Source organism: Schistocerca cancellata, chromosome 11, assembly GCF_023864275.1.
Source record: "Schistocerca cancellata isolate TAMUIC-IGC-003103 chromosome 11, iqSchCanc2.1, whole genome shotgun sequence".
Classification (NCBI taxonomy): domain Eukaryota; kingdom Metazoa; phylum Arthropoda; class Insecta; order Orthoptera; family Acrididae; genus Schistocerca; species Schistocerca cancellata.
In genome coordinates this window covers 25509159-25526134 of record NC_064636.1, presented here as the reverse complement: position 1 = coordinate 25526134, position 16976 = coordinate 25509159, and the positions used below count along the sequence as shown (strand labels likewise).

At 40.1% G+C, this 16976-nt stretch overlaps 1 protein-coding gene and 1 long non-coding RNA gene across 5 annotated transcripts in view; one reads left to right on the top strand and one right to left on the bottom strand.

Moving 5' to 3' along the window:
* The window catches only part of LOC126108130 (uncharacterized), a 77755-nt gene that overhangs the window by 10663 nt on the left and 50116 nt on the right, over positions 1 to 16976 (bottom strand). For 2 of the 4 annotated variants that reach the window (XR_007523504.1, XM_049913382.1), the window contains exon 1: positions 10999 to 11266. The exons of the other annotated variants lie outside the window; for them this stretch is intronic. Coding sequence is in view for 1 of the 2 variants with exons in the window: in XM_049913382.1 (XP_049769339.1) it covers positions 10999 to 11052 (54 nt within the window). In the remaining variant the exon portion in view is untranslated. Of the gene's footprint in view, positions 1 to 10998; positions 11267 to 16976 lie in introns of those variants that run through there. 4 annotated transcript variants of the gene reach the window in all.
* Positions 9446 to 16976, top strand: part of LOC126108133 (uncharacterized) — a 57643-nt gene continuing 50112 nt past the window's right edge. The window contains exon 1 of the long non-coding RNA XR_007523510.1: positions 9446 to 10554. This is a non-coding gene — a long non-coding RNA (uncharacterized LOC126108133). The remainder of the gene's footprint in view (positions 10555 to 16976) is intronic.

Below are 16976 nucleotides of genomic sequence, written 5' to 3'. Positions count from 1 at the left end.
TGGACAGGAAGAGAATAGAAGCTTTCGAAATGTGGTGCTACAGAAGAATGCTGAAGATTAGATGGGTAGATCACATGACTAATGAGGAGGTACTGAATAGAATTGGGGAGGAGTTTGTGGCACAGCTTGACAAGATAAAGGGACCAGTTGGTAGGACATGTTCTGAGGCATCAAGGGATCACCAATATAGTATTGGACGGCAGCGTGGAGGGTAAATATCATAGAGGGAGACCAAGAGATGAATACACTAAGCAGATTCAGAAGGATGTAGGCTGCAGTAGGTACTGGGAGATGAAGAGGCTTGTACAGGATAGAGTAGCATGGAAAGCTGCATCAAACCAGTCTCAGGACGGAAAACCACAACAACAACAACAACAACAACAACAAATTAATGAGTCTAACATAATTTGGAAAATATTTTTTTAAGTTGAACTGTTAGTCTTTATAGCTAATGTTCTCCTCCCAGAAATACATATTGGTTTGTTTTCTTATTATGTCATGTACTTATTTTCATCTAGGTTTAACTACTAAATAACTGATGTATCAGTGAAATTAAGACCACAATTAGAATAAGTACATCAAAAATATTATCTTTAACAAAGAATCTAAGTTGGGTAACAGTTTCAAATGGATGGCAGAGCGTTGCTGTAGATTTCCAATAAATTTCAATTTGATGTCTATTATTCATTATTCTAATGGTCCCGTCTAATAAGTTTACAGTGTCACTTGCTTGGTTCTCAGCTGTGACCTTCATACCCTCATCGGAGGTGCTGGATGACTAGTTAACTCATTGCTAGTTTATTGTGATGCATGTGACCCAGAAAGGAGCCTGTGGCCACTGGAGGTATTACATTTTAGTTATTTCATTTACATATTTAGATTTATTTTCAGGTTTTAGTCAGTGACCTTCACACAGCCATGTTCTAAAATAGGGATCTGTTTCCTTACACACAGTGCCTCAGCTTACCCTAAAATCCTTACACAATACACACCTTGCATTAACACAAATAAATCCACCTGTTGACTGAAATATTTGTCTGGACTGTAGCCTTATATGGAAGTGAAACTTGGACAATAAACAGTATAGACAAGAGGAGATTAGAAGCCGTTTCAGTGTAGTGCTGCAGAAGAATGCTAAAGATGTGGTGGGTAGTCTGAATCACCAATGAAGAGGTATTTGTTTTTGAACAACTCCATCGCTTTATTTTACCACTTTCATGTTAGAGACTAGTTTTGACCACTGCGACCAGCAATGATGCCTCATTCCAGATCGACATGAGGCAGATCCCAAAATGAATCGCAAAGACTGGAATATAAACACACAAAATAAAAACAATATAGTATGGCGACGGCACTTCTATACTACCACAAACAGTTTATCACTTGCCGACCCACAAATAAAATTCTCCAATGAAAATAATGGAGAAGATCATGATCGATAAAGAGGTATATTATCTGAGAGGACAGAAATTTATGGCACCACCTGCCTAAATGTACAGTCACTTTAACAGGAAACATCAAGAAGTAAAAAGGAACAGTTAATTGGGTACTTGAGGAATGTGTTGGCAGTAGAGATTTTAGATAGAGTCAAACCCTTGAATACTGTAGGTAGGGTTCAAATGGATGTAGGTTGCAGTAGTTATTCAGAGATGAAGAGGACTGCACATGACAGGCTAGATCGGAGATATGTACGAAATCTGTCTTAGGAGTGATGACCACAACAATATCCAAGCAGCAGTAATTTAGGTACGAAAAGCCATCAGACTGACCAAAGGCAAGAATACCCGCATGCTGGCTGACCCTCTTTGAATTCCAAACAGGTGCTTGTTCCTCTCCTGTTTATCTCTTACTTTCCATTTCTCATCATAAGTGAAGAATCCAACTACAACCTTTGGGTCCACCAAATTTGTATGTGTCTATTCTGCCTGAAAATTTCAATAACTGTTACATTCCTTCAAATAACGAAACTTATACAGAAGTCACAAATGCACAAAGCCACAGAGAAAGGAACACAAAGTATAAAGGAGTTTTGAACTTGTTTCACTTAAATAGTTCTGTCAACTTAGAGCAGAGTATGGAAGCCAGTCTGGAGAAAATACAAGAAGTAACAGCACACATGTTTAAGTATTGCAGCACCACAACCAGCTGTGATTTAAGTGAGTAGAGAGAATAAGGTGGGAGAAGGAGTTGCCATATATGTCAAAAGTTATCACTGTGTAGAAAGCTTAGATACTAAAACATTTTGCCTAGAGCAATGTATAGAAGCATGTGCCTGTCAACTTAAACTGAAGGAGGGCTCTTGTAACAGTATATAGGTCCCCTTCAGGAAACTTTCATTTATTCCTGGAAAACTTGGATGCCTTGTTGTGCTATCTGTCAGATAGGGGAAAGCAAATTATTATTTGTGGGGACTTCAATGTTTATTCACTACTCGGGTAGTAAAGGACAGCAGCACATTGACAGATAACACTTTTATAGACCAAGATAGGTTTAATAACATAAATTCTTGTCCTGTTGAGAATGTCCTTTCTGATCATGGTGCTCAGCTAGTTACAGTATATGACATAGCTCCATTCAGTAATTCAAAATTACCCTCCAAAGTTGTGTGTTCAATTAATGACTCAACAATTATAAATTTCAGAGAAAATCTTCAACAGTTATACTGGGATGAGGTGTACAAGGAACCCAATGCTAATTTAAAATATAACTTATTTCATGATACACTTGTAAGAGAATTTGAAAACTGTTTCCCCAAGAAAGTAGTTAAATCTAATTATAAGAAACCATGCAAAAAACCTTGGCTTATTAAAGGAATACAAATATCTTGTAACCACAAAAGGGAACTGTATCTAACAACAAGAAAGAGTAATGACCCAGAAACAGCCAAATATTATAAAAACTACTGTGCTACATTAAGAAAGGTTATTAAAAAGTCCAGAAGCATGTGCATCATGTCTGAGATTAATACCTCTGATAACAAAATCAAAACAGTTTGGAATATTATTACAAGGGGGACAGGGCAACCTAGAGTACAGTATGACGGCATTATCATCAGAGTGAATGGAAACTTGATAAACAACAAGCCGGAAGCCAAAAACATTTTGAATAATCATTTTTTAAATGTTGTAGAGAAAATAGGATCTAAATGTTCATTAGAAGAAGCAAGGCAGTTAATGGAAGACGCCTTACCCACACCATTTGACACAACTGAAATTCCACCCACCTCTCCTTCTGAAATTAGGAAGATGATAAACTCTCTCAAGAATAAAAGCTCACATGGAATTGATGGCATTTCCAGCAGGATAATAAAAGCTTGTTCCCAAGAAATAAGTGGGATTCTTGGCCACATATGCAATAGCTCTCTGAAGCAGGGTATTTTCCCAGATAGACTGAAGTATGCCACTGTTAAACCACTGCATAAAAAAGGGGATACGTCTGATGTCAACAACTACCGCCCAATCTCTCTTCTGACTGCCTTATCCAAAATTCTTGAAAAAGTAATGTATTGTAGAGTAGCTTCACACCTTTGTAAAAATAAAGTTTTAACAAAATGTCAGTTTGGTTTCCAGAAGGGATTTCCACAGAAAATGCTATATACACTTTCACTAATGAAATATTAAATGCTTTGAGTAACCGGAAGTCACCTGTTGGGATTTTTTGTGATGTATCAAAGGCTTTTGACAATGTAAATCATGGAATACTTCTAGATAAGCTCAAGTACTGTGGTGTGAATGGGACAGTGCTCAAATGGTTTAATCATACCTAACTGGAAGAGTGCAGAAAGTTGAAATAAACAGTTCACATAATATGCAAAAAACTGGTGATTTGTCAAACTGGGGAAAATCAAGAATGGGGTGTCGGATGGTTCAGTCTTGGGTCCTCTGCTGTTCTTAATATATATTAATGACTCGCCATTCTACATTTACAAAGATGTAAAGCTGGTACTTTCTGCCTATAATACAAGTATAGCTATCACACCCGACAGACAAGAATTAACTGGTGAAATTGTAACGATGTTTGTCAGAAAATCATTAAGTGGTTCTCTGCAAATGGGCTCTCATTAATTTTGACAAAACACAGTATATACAGTTTCACACAGTAAATGGAATGACACCATTAATAAATATAGACTTTGATCAGAAATCGGTAGCTAAGGTAGAATATTCAAAATTTCTAGGCGTATGCATTAATGAGGGGCTGAACTGGTAAAAACACACTGAGGATCTGCTGAAACGTTTGAGTTCAGCTACTTATGCTATTAGGGTCATTGCAAATTTTGGCAATATACATCTGAGTAAATTAGCTTACCATGCTTATTTTCATTCTCTGCTTTTGTACGGCATCATATTCTGGGGTAACTCGTCATTGAGTAAAAGAGTGTTCGTTGCACAAAAGTGTGTAATCAGAATAATTGCTGGAGCTCATCCAAGATAATCCTGCAGACATTTATTTAAAGAGCTAGAAATCTTCAGTGTAGCCTCACAATATATATATTCACTTATGAAATTTGTTATTAACAATCCGAACGAATTCAAAACTAATAGCAGTGTACATGGCTACAACACTAGGAGAAAGGATGATCTTCGCTACTCAAGGTTAAATCTAACTTTGGCTCAGAAGGGAGTAAATTATGCTGCCACAAAAGTCTTTGGTCACTTACCTAATAGCATCAAAGATTATGTGACTTACCAAATGAAAGTGCTGGCAGGTCGACAGACACACAAACAAACACAAACATACACACAAAATTCAAGCCCTCGCAACAAACCGCCGCCCCATCAGGAAAGAGGGAAGGAGAGGGAAAGACAAAAGGATGCGGGTTTTAAGGGAGAGGGCAAGGAGTCATTCCAATCCCATGAGCGGAAAGACCCACCCTAGGGGGAAAAAAGGATGGGTATACACTCTCTCTCACACACACACACACACACACACACACACACACACACACACACACACACACACACACTTATCCATCCACACATATACAGACACAAGCAAACATATTTAAAGACAAAGAGTTTGGGCAGAGATGTCAGTCGAGGCAGAAGTGCAGAGGCAAAGATGTTGTTGAATGACAGGTGAGGTATGAGTGGCAGCAACTTGAAATTAGCGGAGATTGAGGCCTGGTGGATAACGGGAAGAGAGGATATATTGAAGAGTAAGTTAATAGGTTGGTGTTAGTGGGAAGTATCCAGATAACCCGCACGGTTTAACACTGTGCCAAGATGTGCTGGCCGTGCACCAAGGCATGTTTAGCCACAGGGTGATCCTTATTACCAACAAACACTGTCTGCCTGTGTCCATTCATGCGAATGGACAGTTTGTTACTGGTCATTCCCACATAGAATGCGTCACAGTGTAGGCAGGTCAGTTGGTAAATCACGTGGGTGCTTTCACACGTGGCTCTGCCTTTGATCGTATACACCTTCCGGGTTACAGGACTGGAATAGGTGGTGGTGGGAGGGTGCATGGGACAGGTTTTACACCGGGGGCGGTTACAAGGGTAGGAGCCAGAGGGTAGGGAAGGTGGTTTGGGGATTTCATAGGGATGAACTAACAGGTTACGAAGGTTAGGTGGACGGCGGAAAGACACTCTTGGTGGAGTGGGGAGGATTTCATGAAGGATGGATCTCATTTCAGGGCAGGATTTGAGGAAGTCGTATCCCTGCTGGAGAGCCACATTCAGAGTCTGGTCCAGTCCCGGAAAGTATCCTGTCACAAGTGGGGCACTTTTGTGGTTCTTCTGTGGGGGATTCTGGGTTCGAGGGGATGAGGAAGTGGCTCTGGTTATTTGCTTCTGTACCAGGTCGGGACGGTAGTTGCGAGATGCGAAAGCTGTTGTCAGGTTGTTGGTGTAATGGTTCAGGGATTCCGGACTGGAGCAGATTCGTTTGCCACGAAGACCTAGGCTGTAGGGAAGGGACCGTTTGATGTGGAATGGGTGGCAGCTGTCATAATGGAGGTACTGTTGCTTGTTGGTGGGTTTGATGTGGACGGACGTGTGAAGCTGGCCATTGGACAGGTGGAGGTCAACGTCAAGGAAAGTGGCATGGGATTTGGAGTAGGACCAGGTGAATCTGATGGAACCAAAGGAGTTGAGGTTGGAGAGGAAATTCTGAAGTTCTTCTTCACTGCGAGTCCAGATCATGAAGATGTCATCAATAAATCTGTACCAAACTTTGGGTTGGCAGGCCTGGGTAACCAAGAAGGCTTCCTCTAAGCGACCCATGAATAGGTTGGCATACGAGGGGGCCATCCTGGTACCCATGGCTGTTCCCTTTAATTGTTGGTATGTCTGGCCTTCAAAAGTGAAGAAGTTGTGGGTCAGGATGAAGATGGCTAAGGTGATGAGGAAAGAGGTTTTAGGTAGGGTGGCAGGTGATTGGCGTGAAAGGAAGTGCTCCATCGCAGCGAGGCCCTGGACGTGTAGAATATTTGTGTATAAGGAAGTGGCATCAATGGTTACAAGGATGGTTTCCGGGGGTAACAGATTGGGTAAGGATTCCAGGCGTTCGAGAAAGTGGTTGGTGTCTTTGATGAAGGGTGGGAGACTGCATGTAATGGGTTGAAGGTGTTGATCTACGTAGGCAGAGATACGTTCTGTGGGGGCTTGGTAACCAGCTAAAATGGGGCGGCCGGGATGATTGGGTTTGTGGATTTTAGGAAGAAGGTATAAGGTAGGGGTGCGGGTTGTCGGTGGGGTCAGGAGGTTGATGGAGTCAGGTGAAAGGTTTTGCAGGGGGCCTAAGGTTCTGAGGATTCCTTGAAGCTCCGCCTGGACATCGGGAATGGGGTTACCTTGGCAAACTTTGTATGTGGTGTTGTCTGAAAGCTGACGCAGTCCCTCAGCCACATACTCCCGACGATCAAGTACCACGATCGTGGAACCCTAGTCCGCCGGAAGAATGACGATGGATCGGTCAGCCTTCAGATCACGGATAGCCTGGGCTTCAGCAGTGGTGATGTTGGGAGTAGGATTAAGGTTTTTTAAGAAGGATTGAGATGCAAGGCTGGAAGTCAGAAATTCCTGGAAGGTTTGGAGAGGGTGATTTTGAGGAAGAGGAGGTGGGTCCCGCTGTGACGGAGGACGGAACTGTTCCAGGCAGGGTTCAATTTGGATGGTGTCTTGGGGAGTTGGATCATTAGGAGTAGGATTAGGATCATTTTTCTTCGTGGCAAAGTGATATTTCCAGCAGAGAGTATGGGTGTAGGACAGTAAATCTTTGACGAGGGCTGTTTGGTTGAATCTGGGAGTGGGGCTGAAAGTGAGGCCTTTGGATAGGACAGAGGTTTCGGATTGGGAGAGAGGTTTGGAGGAAAGGTTAACTACTGAATTAGGGTGTTGTGGTTCCAGGTTGTGTTGATTGGAATTTTGAGGTTTTGGAGAGAGTGGAGCTGGAAGTGGGAGATTGAGTAGATGGGAGAGACTGGGTTGGTGTGCAATGAGAGGAGGTTGAGGTTTGCTGGAAAGGTTGTGAAGGGTGAGCGAGTTGCCTTTCCGGAGGTGGGAAACCAGGAGATTGGATAGTTTTTGAGGTGGAGGGTGGCATGCTGTTCTAATTTACGGTCGGCCTGTAGGAGGATGCTCTGAACAGCCGGTGTGGACGTGGGAGAGGAAAGATTAAGGACTTTTATTAAGGATGGGAGTTGACGGGTGTGTTCATTGGCTGAGTTGATGTGTAGGTGAAGGATTAGGTGGGTGAGGGCAATGGATTGTTCAGTTTGGAACTGGTATAGGGACTGATGGAAAGAAGGGTTGCAGCCAGAAATGTGAACTTTAAGTGTGAGGCCTTTGGGGGTAATGCCAAATGTCAGACAGGCCTGAGAAAATAGAATATGGGAGCGTAATCTGGCTAGGCCGAAGGCATGTTTGCGGAGGGAATGTAAATAAAACTTAATGGGGTCGTTGTGGGGGTGTTGTGAGGGTGACATGGTATTAGAAGGTGGAAAGTGTAACATGAGGCTGAAATGAAAATGAAAATAAAAATATATGGGGTGAGATAAAGGTGAACTAGAAAGCAACTGGAGATCTGGTATGAAAAAAGGCGAAAAAGTGTTGGTTAAGTTGATCCTGTGATGAACTTGGGTTGGTAGATAGCGATGTGCATAAAGGTTAGGTGGTTGTGTTGCCGCTAAAACACGTTAAAGGATGGTGAAATTCGGGAAAATTTCGAAAAAACGTGTAAATGTATTAAAAGGAGTGGTGTTGTGGTGAATGATTACGAAAATGGGGCTAACACTTGTCTGACGACCGTAGGATGCGAAAGCTTGAATTTTGTGTGTACGTTTGTGTATCTATCGACCTGCCAGCACTTTCGTTTGGTAAGTCTCATCATCTTTGTTTTTAGATATATTTTTCCTACGTGGAATGTTTCCCTCTATTATAACCATATATATATATATATATATATATATATATATATATATTGAGTGTCATGTAATATTTTGTCTAATGTAATATCTTGTATAGACTCCTTTTATTAACCTGACAGATGCCACATCATTACAAAGTGTCGTATTCATGACCTATGGAACAAGTACTAATCTAATCTAAACACAGCTATCAGCCATGTAATCTGGGTGCTGAGTGAACTGATTTCGATTGAATCAATCTCTCGTGTGTGTGCTGTTACTGTCGCTCCAATTGGCAGATGTGGATACACTAATTATGGCCTGCATCTGAATAGGGTGGGTAGGGAGAGAAACTAGAGGAGCATCTTTCAGGAAACGTAAGGCAACACATCTTTTGGTTGGAGTCAGATTACAGACAGACAGCTTTGAGAGAAATTAGAACTGCATAGCATCGTAAAATATGGAATAGTTTCCAGGAAAGTTAAATGTTTGGTCCGTCAAAACATTAGGATGCTGAATAAAGAGTTACATGAGCTTCTTTTATGTTAGAAAGGTGTGTGAAATTTGGATGTGTGTTTTGTGCCATTCTCAACACCATGTACTCACGGTGATGGAGAAATAAGATATAAGGGATTATAGGCTAGCATCATGTATGTGTACAGTTTACCTGGAAAAAAGGAGGAGTTTTAACACAAAAGCAAAAATATGGAAACAAGGAGTTTCTTTGTAAATCACAATGTAAAAGCGTGTGCTTGTCAGTTGTTACTAGAGAATAATACATTTCTAATTATAACACTCCTCAGAGGTCTATGAGACTTTCAGTGATTTAAGAGAAATCTTCATGAATTACTGAGCTATCTGTGAAACAAGCTGAACCAGTCATTAGTTTGTGACGATTTTAATACACTTCTTGAAGGATTCCGAGAGGTAAAAAGTACTATAACCATCATTTGGGTGATTGAATCTGATTTTCGTAGTTAATTTTGCAACTTGTGAGCAGGAAGATAGTAGGATCCCGAATCAAGGCATATTTATTGACACAGCTCAGGCTGAAACAAGTGATGTGCAACAAATTGTTAATTGAAGAGGGAAGTTTATTTAAAGTCCATAATAGTTTAAGGTCGTATTCAACAAAACTACTACATTTTAATGGCAGTCTAAAATATTTCCAGGAACACGCATGTTCCGACTAATAATGCAGACATCGTTAGCGCATTTCTGCACAGTAATGTATTATGGAATAATTGCATGCCTAAGTTAATAGCAAAGAGGTGAACTATTCATGCATCGATTATCTACTGAATGTACACCACATTTCTCATTTTAAGTCTTCAAAGCATCTATATACCTACTACCGTTTCACAATCACTCATTTTCATGGCTATCTGTATGGGGATGGATGAAATTATTTTTACTTTTTGTCCCATTTAAAAAATACAGTAGCTACAATAAAAATTAATTTTTATTTTAATAGTTACTGAACCTAGTTTTCCTTTCACGGCATACACCAGGTAATTCCATTCATTTCTTTTATTGGAATACTTAAGTATCTTGCAGTGGTAAATTTATGATCACCAAGCTGGTGGGTCTATTAATTAAACCATAAAATTATAAGTATTCCTATAGTATTTCACGCTGTTGTGATTCAGCAGCAAACGATAGTATGAATAAGATGTGCAAGTTACTGAAGCTATAAAATTAATTTTTCCCTTTTCCTGTCTCCTGGGGGCATATTTCAAAAACATCTTCCTCTCAGCAACGGCCTTGCGTACAAGTATTGGTTTACAACAACAAAAGCTGGTTTAAGTATCACAAACTCATTAGTTCCTTTGGTTTAGAATGGCTCTAGAATAAAACTATTCGATTAATCAGTGAAACTATAATTGGCTGACCCCATTACGTCTGCTGTGTATTAAAGGTGAATAAATTTCGTAACTGTCCGTTGCAATTACATTTGGAAATGAAAAAGATGTTCATTTGCAAAACAACACAACTTTAGAAATAATACTGTTAATCACAACACAGAAAGTGCACACGCTGGAGTAGAGTAATACACACGACACCTTCTCATCTGTGGCATTCCACTTCTTGAATTGCTCGAAAGTAATTTTATTTTTAATTTAAAAACTTAACATCTCCTCTTATGTTACGTTCATTACTTGGCATGTGTTCCGGTACCGGAATATATTACACATGTTGAAGGTCTATTTGCACTTGAGATAGTTTACTGCAACAGCCTCTTACACAGCAACTGTAAAATAACGAGAAATCAACTATACTGTTCTAATTATATTTGTTTTTCTTTCACGTTTGTCTCGTTTCGTTTTAATTCGTCACTTCCCGTGATGTTACACTGAACAGAAATAAACAAATGAGAAAAGCATGCTTCAGGAACTGCACGCTACAAGTTGAAACGAGATTTTGTTTTGCTGGCTCAGTTACTGGTAACATAATTTTGTGTTTTACCAACACGTGTTCACCAGTAAAAGCACCAATACTGTACCTTACGAATTTAACATCAACATTCTGAAACTAGTTACGTCACGAGCTGTACAAGTAAAATACTGCACGTCTTTGCTACGTGACATACTAGGCGGGGAATCTAACATTTTCCAATCTACGTTAATGCGTGAAAATTGCTCTTACTCCACACAATGCAGTTGCTTTTGTGTTCTGCCAGTTTGCTCTGCAGAAGTTCATCAGCCATATTCTTCTTCTTGCTGCTTCCCTCTCTTCTTGGCTTCGAAAGTTCAGCTAAAAGCACAGCATTGTTGACTTATTCAAGACAAAAATACACAGTACTTGCTATTTTAAACGAACAACGTACACAACCAACATGGCTACAAATGCCACGAAGTGCAGTCGGCTGTACGCCGTGCTATGCAATGACGGCCATACTTTCGCGGGCAGTGACTCTTCGTGCTGCCGCCCGCTGCTGCTGCCCTCTCGCGCCGCTTTTCTACACTACGTGCAGCCGACCAGGTGTGGATTCTCCGTCATTAAACGTCGTGCACTTTTCTCCATTGGTCCACCGTAGCAGTAACGCAAAAGCAACAAACAGATAAAAACTAAGGTGAGTTTTTACATTAACGGAAATTGAAGATAGTGATTGTCGACTGGATGGGCAGGCGAGGACATAATTAGGAGAGTAAGAATGACGTGGCGTAATCGGTAGTGTTTCCAACACTATACGATCGTACCAAACCTCCGCTTTGTCCGAAAGGGAAACACTACGATTGTGTGTTCAGACTTGCAGCAGTGCAAGAACTGTTCAGAAGCTGTGTCCGCGTGCACACTATGAGTTGCTGTGGTGAGACAGGCATATGCACGAATGAGTCTGAGAACTTGGTTAAGTGGTGGTCTTCTTACCCCATTACCACTAGGCCCATCACTTGCATCTGTAGTTCATTCAACCCATAGACATTTAGACACGAATATACGTTACTGTGTCCCGCAAAATTGGTATACTGTTAATATACCGTAATTTATAAACGTTTCCTTATTCTTTCAAAATTTAATGCTTACTAAAATTCTGTGCTTCAAACAGATTAATAGACACAGACTTACACTTCCATGTCTTGCAAAAATTGATTAGATAATCATTATGCATTTAAAATTCAATCCCATGTCGTTTGCGGCAGTTGGTAAATATGTAGAATGTGTTACCACAAACATTGGTGAGTATGAAATATTTTCGCCCGAAACAATGAGGAGGTATTGGCGCTTCTAGCAATCTCATTAATTAAATATGTTCAAACAGTTGATATCGCGCAGGAGATGTTTGTTATTTCTGAGATGTTCTTGTGAAACTTCCAAATGCGAAATGGGTCAAGTAATATGCGAGAGGCTCTCAATCACACTTGTTTCTTGACGTTGCCGACAGATGGCAGACCAACACGTTGGCTTCGTACTCACGCAAAAACATCACAGCGCAAAGCAGAATGCATCTCAACTCACCATGCTGCCAACTACTGACTTTCCAGCAAAACGGCTTATGTGTTTTAAACCCTCATTTATGCAACATGTTAGATCGGCAAAGTTTCACAAATGGGCAGACAGAAAGAGAAGTGTAGGCGGGACAGATTCTATAAGGATTGAACGTTCACCTTTTGCAGCACTAAACAACACACATACAGTACTTGATAGTACATCCCGCAGCAGTCCAGAATTTTTTTTAAATTTATTTAGCAGCTTATAATGTACATCTATGGAGTAAGTCCAAGTACATATTTGTTTGCTTTGTCAGTTTTCCAATAAACTACATTACTCATACTGATTCTAACTATAGTTTTGTTAAGATAACTAATAAATTTTAGTCAGAACATTTCTGGAAATTAACATCATAGTTACAAAATTTTAGGTACTGTAAACTGAACGGCTTTTATGAGGCATACGTAATATATGTACCTAAATTACAGAACATTTAATTGCAATAATTCTGTACTATTGGTCCATTATTTTGTATATACGGTATTTCTCTGAAGAGGGGAAATTTGTTAACATCGAGTATAGATTTAAGTGTCAGGAAGTCGTTTCTGAAACTATTTGTATGGAGTGTAGCCATGTATGGAAGTGAAACGTGGATGATAAATAGTTTGGACAAGAAGAGAATAGAAGCTTTCGAAATATGGTGCTACAGAAGAATGCTGAAGATTAGATGGGTAGATCACGTAACTAATGATGAAGTAGTGAATAGAATTGGGGAGAAGAGGACTATGTGGCACAACGTGACAAAAAGAAGGGACCGGTTAGTAGGACATTTTCTGAGGCATCAAGGGATCACAAATTTAGCATTGGGGGGCAGCGTGGAGGGTAAAAATCGTAGAGGGAGACCAAGAGATGAATACACTAAGCAGATTCAGAAGGCTGTGGGTTGCAATAAGTACTGGGAGATAAAGAAGCTTGCACAGGATAGGGTAGCATGGAGAGCTGCATCAAACCAGTCTCACCCTTTGAACGGAACATCGGTCTGAGATACCGCCATAGTTGACATTAACAATGCTAACGGCGCTGCATTGTTCGTGAGGGTGGGGAGAAGCCCAGTAATCTTCAGTCGGGTCCCGAACCGCAGCTGGCCAACAACGTATTGTCGGCGCATGCATTGTTTTCAAGTAAGTAGAATTTTTGTTACGTATTGTCGGTCTGTGAGACCGTGTTCCGAAAAAATGCATTCCCCTCCCGGTCTGACAGACCGGGTGTTCCTAAAAGTGTCAAATTTTTGCCGGTCTCCCAGACCGGTGTTCCTAAAGTATCACGCATTTGTCGGTCTGTATGACCGATGTTCCACTCTTTGAACTCTTCTGTTTTCTGTGTAGCAACATTTCATCTATTTGATTGAAATTTTTGCCACCACACGATGCTTAATACTTTTGTGTTCATAGAAGAACGAGAAAAAAGTGTAACAACTCGTATTTAACGTTTTAATTTTTCCTCTTTCCGTTTTTCACACACATTCTCCAATTTACCGCGCAAACTTATTACAGCGATAGAATTATCCCCATTAAATTTCGTTAAAACTCATTTTTCCCTTTTTCCTTGCAGGTTTACAATGGAAGGTCCGAAATATGTTTCAAATCGGTCGAAAAGAATTGTAGCCCTTGCACGCTCTCAAAATTACCTTGAAGAATCAGACTCGGAAGTGGATTCAGATGAATCATGCATTCCAGATGAGGACCTTACTATCCAAGATCTTCGCAATGAAACAGATAATGACGATGACTCTCCCAATGATGATGATCGCGATGATGAAACTATTCGAGAAATATTTGAAGTCGAAAATACCGCAGTTCGCGAAGAAACTGGAGAGCAACCACAGTCTGACATAACTTCTGGTGGAAGCAGACTAATCACTCCACAGAAGCCTGCTGATGTTGCTAGCTCATCTACGCGTTCTGATGACACTCTAGATGAGAGTCGTCTTCCAGTTTCTTACTACGGAAGAAACAAGTGTTTCACATGGTCATCAACTCCTGTTCGCTCTAAGACGCGAACAGCAGCATCCAATATAATAAAGGTACGGCTATCAAAGATACAAGGGCCTGCTCTTACCGTGGGGAAAAACCCACTCCCAGGTGAAGTGTGGCGCCTTTTGTTTACTGACGACATGATTGAGACGATTGTAAAGCATACTAATGAAAAGTTGGCCAAAATTCGTTCTGTTATTGAACTAAAAGAAAGTGTAGCTTACAGAGACACTACTGTGCAGGAAGTGAACGCTGTGATTGGAGTCACAGTTCTTTGCAGCATATTCAAATCTGCGAGGGAGCCTATGACCTCGCTGTTTTCCACTTCGGTCTTGGGGAGGCCAATTTTTCGATCAATAATAACAGAAAAGCGATTAGGAATATTGCTTAGGGCATTTAGATTCGATGACTCGAGCACGAGGGAACAGAGGGAAAAATATGACCCAGCTGCTGCCATTACAGACATATTTAATAAGTTTATTTGGAACTGCCAACAAATTTATAGCCCTGGAGCGCATTTGACAGTTGATGAAACTTTGGTGCCTTTCAGAGGGAGGGTTAAATTTCGTATATATATGCCGAATAAACCGGCTAAATATGGCATTAAGGTCATGGGTCTGGCAGATGCACACAATGCATATATTTACAATGCCTACATCTACTCCGGCAAAGGCTGTGATGGAGCCACACTTTCTACAGCAGAAAAGAAAAAGAGCATTCCCACGCAGTCTGTAATCCGCCTATCTAAAGGGCTGTATGGCACAAACAGAAATATTAGTTGCGACAATTGGTTTTGTTCTGTGGAACTTGCCCAGGAGCTACTAGCTCACAATTTGACATTAGTTGGGACACTAAAAAGAAACAGACCCCAGATACCAGCAGAATTTCAAGCAAGAAGCGATCGTGAAATTGGGTCCAGCCTTTATGGCTTTACGAAAGAAATGACTCTGCTTTCTTATGTCCCAAAAAGGAATAAGGCAGTCCTACTTCTTTCGTCAATGCATCATTCCAATTACACTGACGTTTCAAATGATAAACCTGAAATCATATCTTTTTATAACGCCACAAAAAGTGGAATAGACACGCTAGATATGAAGTGCAGTGTTTATTCTACTAATCGCAAAACAAGAAGGTGGCCGTTGGCTATTTTTTACCACATGGTGGCCATGGCTGGATCAAACGCAAGTATACTTTATGGACTTTTTGGAGAGAAGAAAACCGTATCACGTTTTGATTTCCTGAAAAGAGTTTCTCTATATTTGGTCTACGATTTCGTAAAATCCCGACTGGCAATCTCCAATCTGCCTCAAGAGCTACAAAGTATTATTTCATCTTTAGAAGAAGAGGCAGCAAAAGAAAAGCAAATCGTTAGCCAACGGAATAAATTTGTTGTTCGAGTTGATGAGTGTCCGACGGACACACTTGGTAAAAGAAAAACCTGTCGATTTTGTCCATATCAAAAAAAGAGGAAAACTGCCTACAAGTGTATTTCTTGCGAAGAACCAACGTGCTTGGAGTGTTCACGAAAAGTGTGCAAGACTTGTGCAATTAAAAATAAAAGTTAAATTTTTTCTTTGCATTACATTTTAGTATTCATTTTCTTTGTGTTGTAACTATAATAATGTAAAAAAAAGTATTTCTAAAGGAGTAATGTGTAAACAACAAAACACTGCAAATTAAAGTTTTTCCTAGTAATAAACTTGAATTTACTGGTATTTTAACAAATATTATGGTTCAAAAACCTATTATTATGTTTAATTACACCTTAAAGAGAGAGAGAAGCAACGTAGAAGTGCGGAAAAGTCATAAAAATAGAGAAAAATACACTTTAAATGTCCTAGCGGTCTAGCAGACCGATGTTCCATCTTACCGCCGAGTAAACGATGTTCCGGTTAGAGGGTAAAGAAGCTTGCACAGGATAGGGTAGCATGGAGAGCTGCATCAAACCAGTCTCAAGACTGAAGACCAAAACAACAACGGTATAATACAGCCACACGGCACATAAATATTCTAGATCCTGTTTTGTTTACAATTATAAAAAAATTAACAGCAATAATACTGTAGAAAAACGAAATCTTTAGATAAATAAATGCTGTTAAGAAGTTAAGACATTTTACTTTCTCTTTTTCTCTATAGTTGTGTAAATTTTTTTTAGTGTACTATGCCTGTTTGCTCCAAATATTTTCGTTTGTAATAAGTTCTGTGATTGAATATAAAGGGGTTTGTGACAGCAGTTGCTTGATTGCCTGTTTAAACTTATCCTTCAATTTGGCATTAGTGATGTGTGCCATGTAACCACTGCTTCTCTCATATTGAGTTGCGTTTTGCTGCGGAATTCTTAATTTCTTGCTGTTTCTGTTTTGTAAACATAACTAACTTAGGTACAAGATTCTACACTGCTCATGGTCTTCATCTGAATCGTGAATAATGAAGTCATATAAGTAGCCAATGAGTTAGGCATAGCAAAAATCGAAAGCTCTGAGTCAATACCACTTAGATTTGTGGAAGACTCTTTTTTAGAGGTAGCAAAGAAGGACCGAGAGTAACAGGTTTGCCCAGATTCACACTGGACGACCAGATTAAAGATACGAGTAATATAATAAATGTCGGTAACACTAGAAAGAAATATAGCAGTAATGACGATTGCCCCCATAAAAAAAA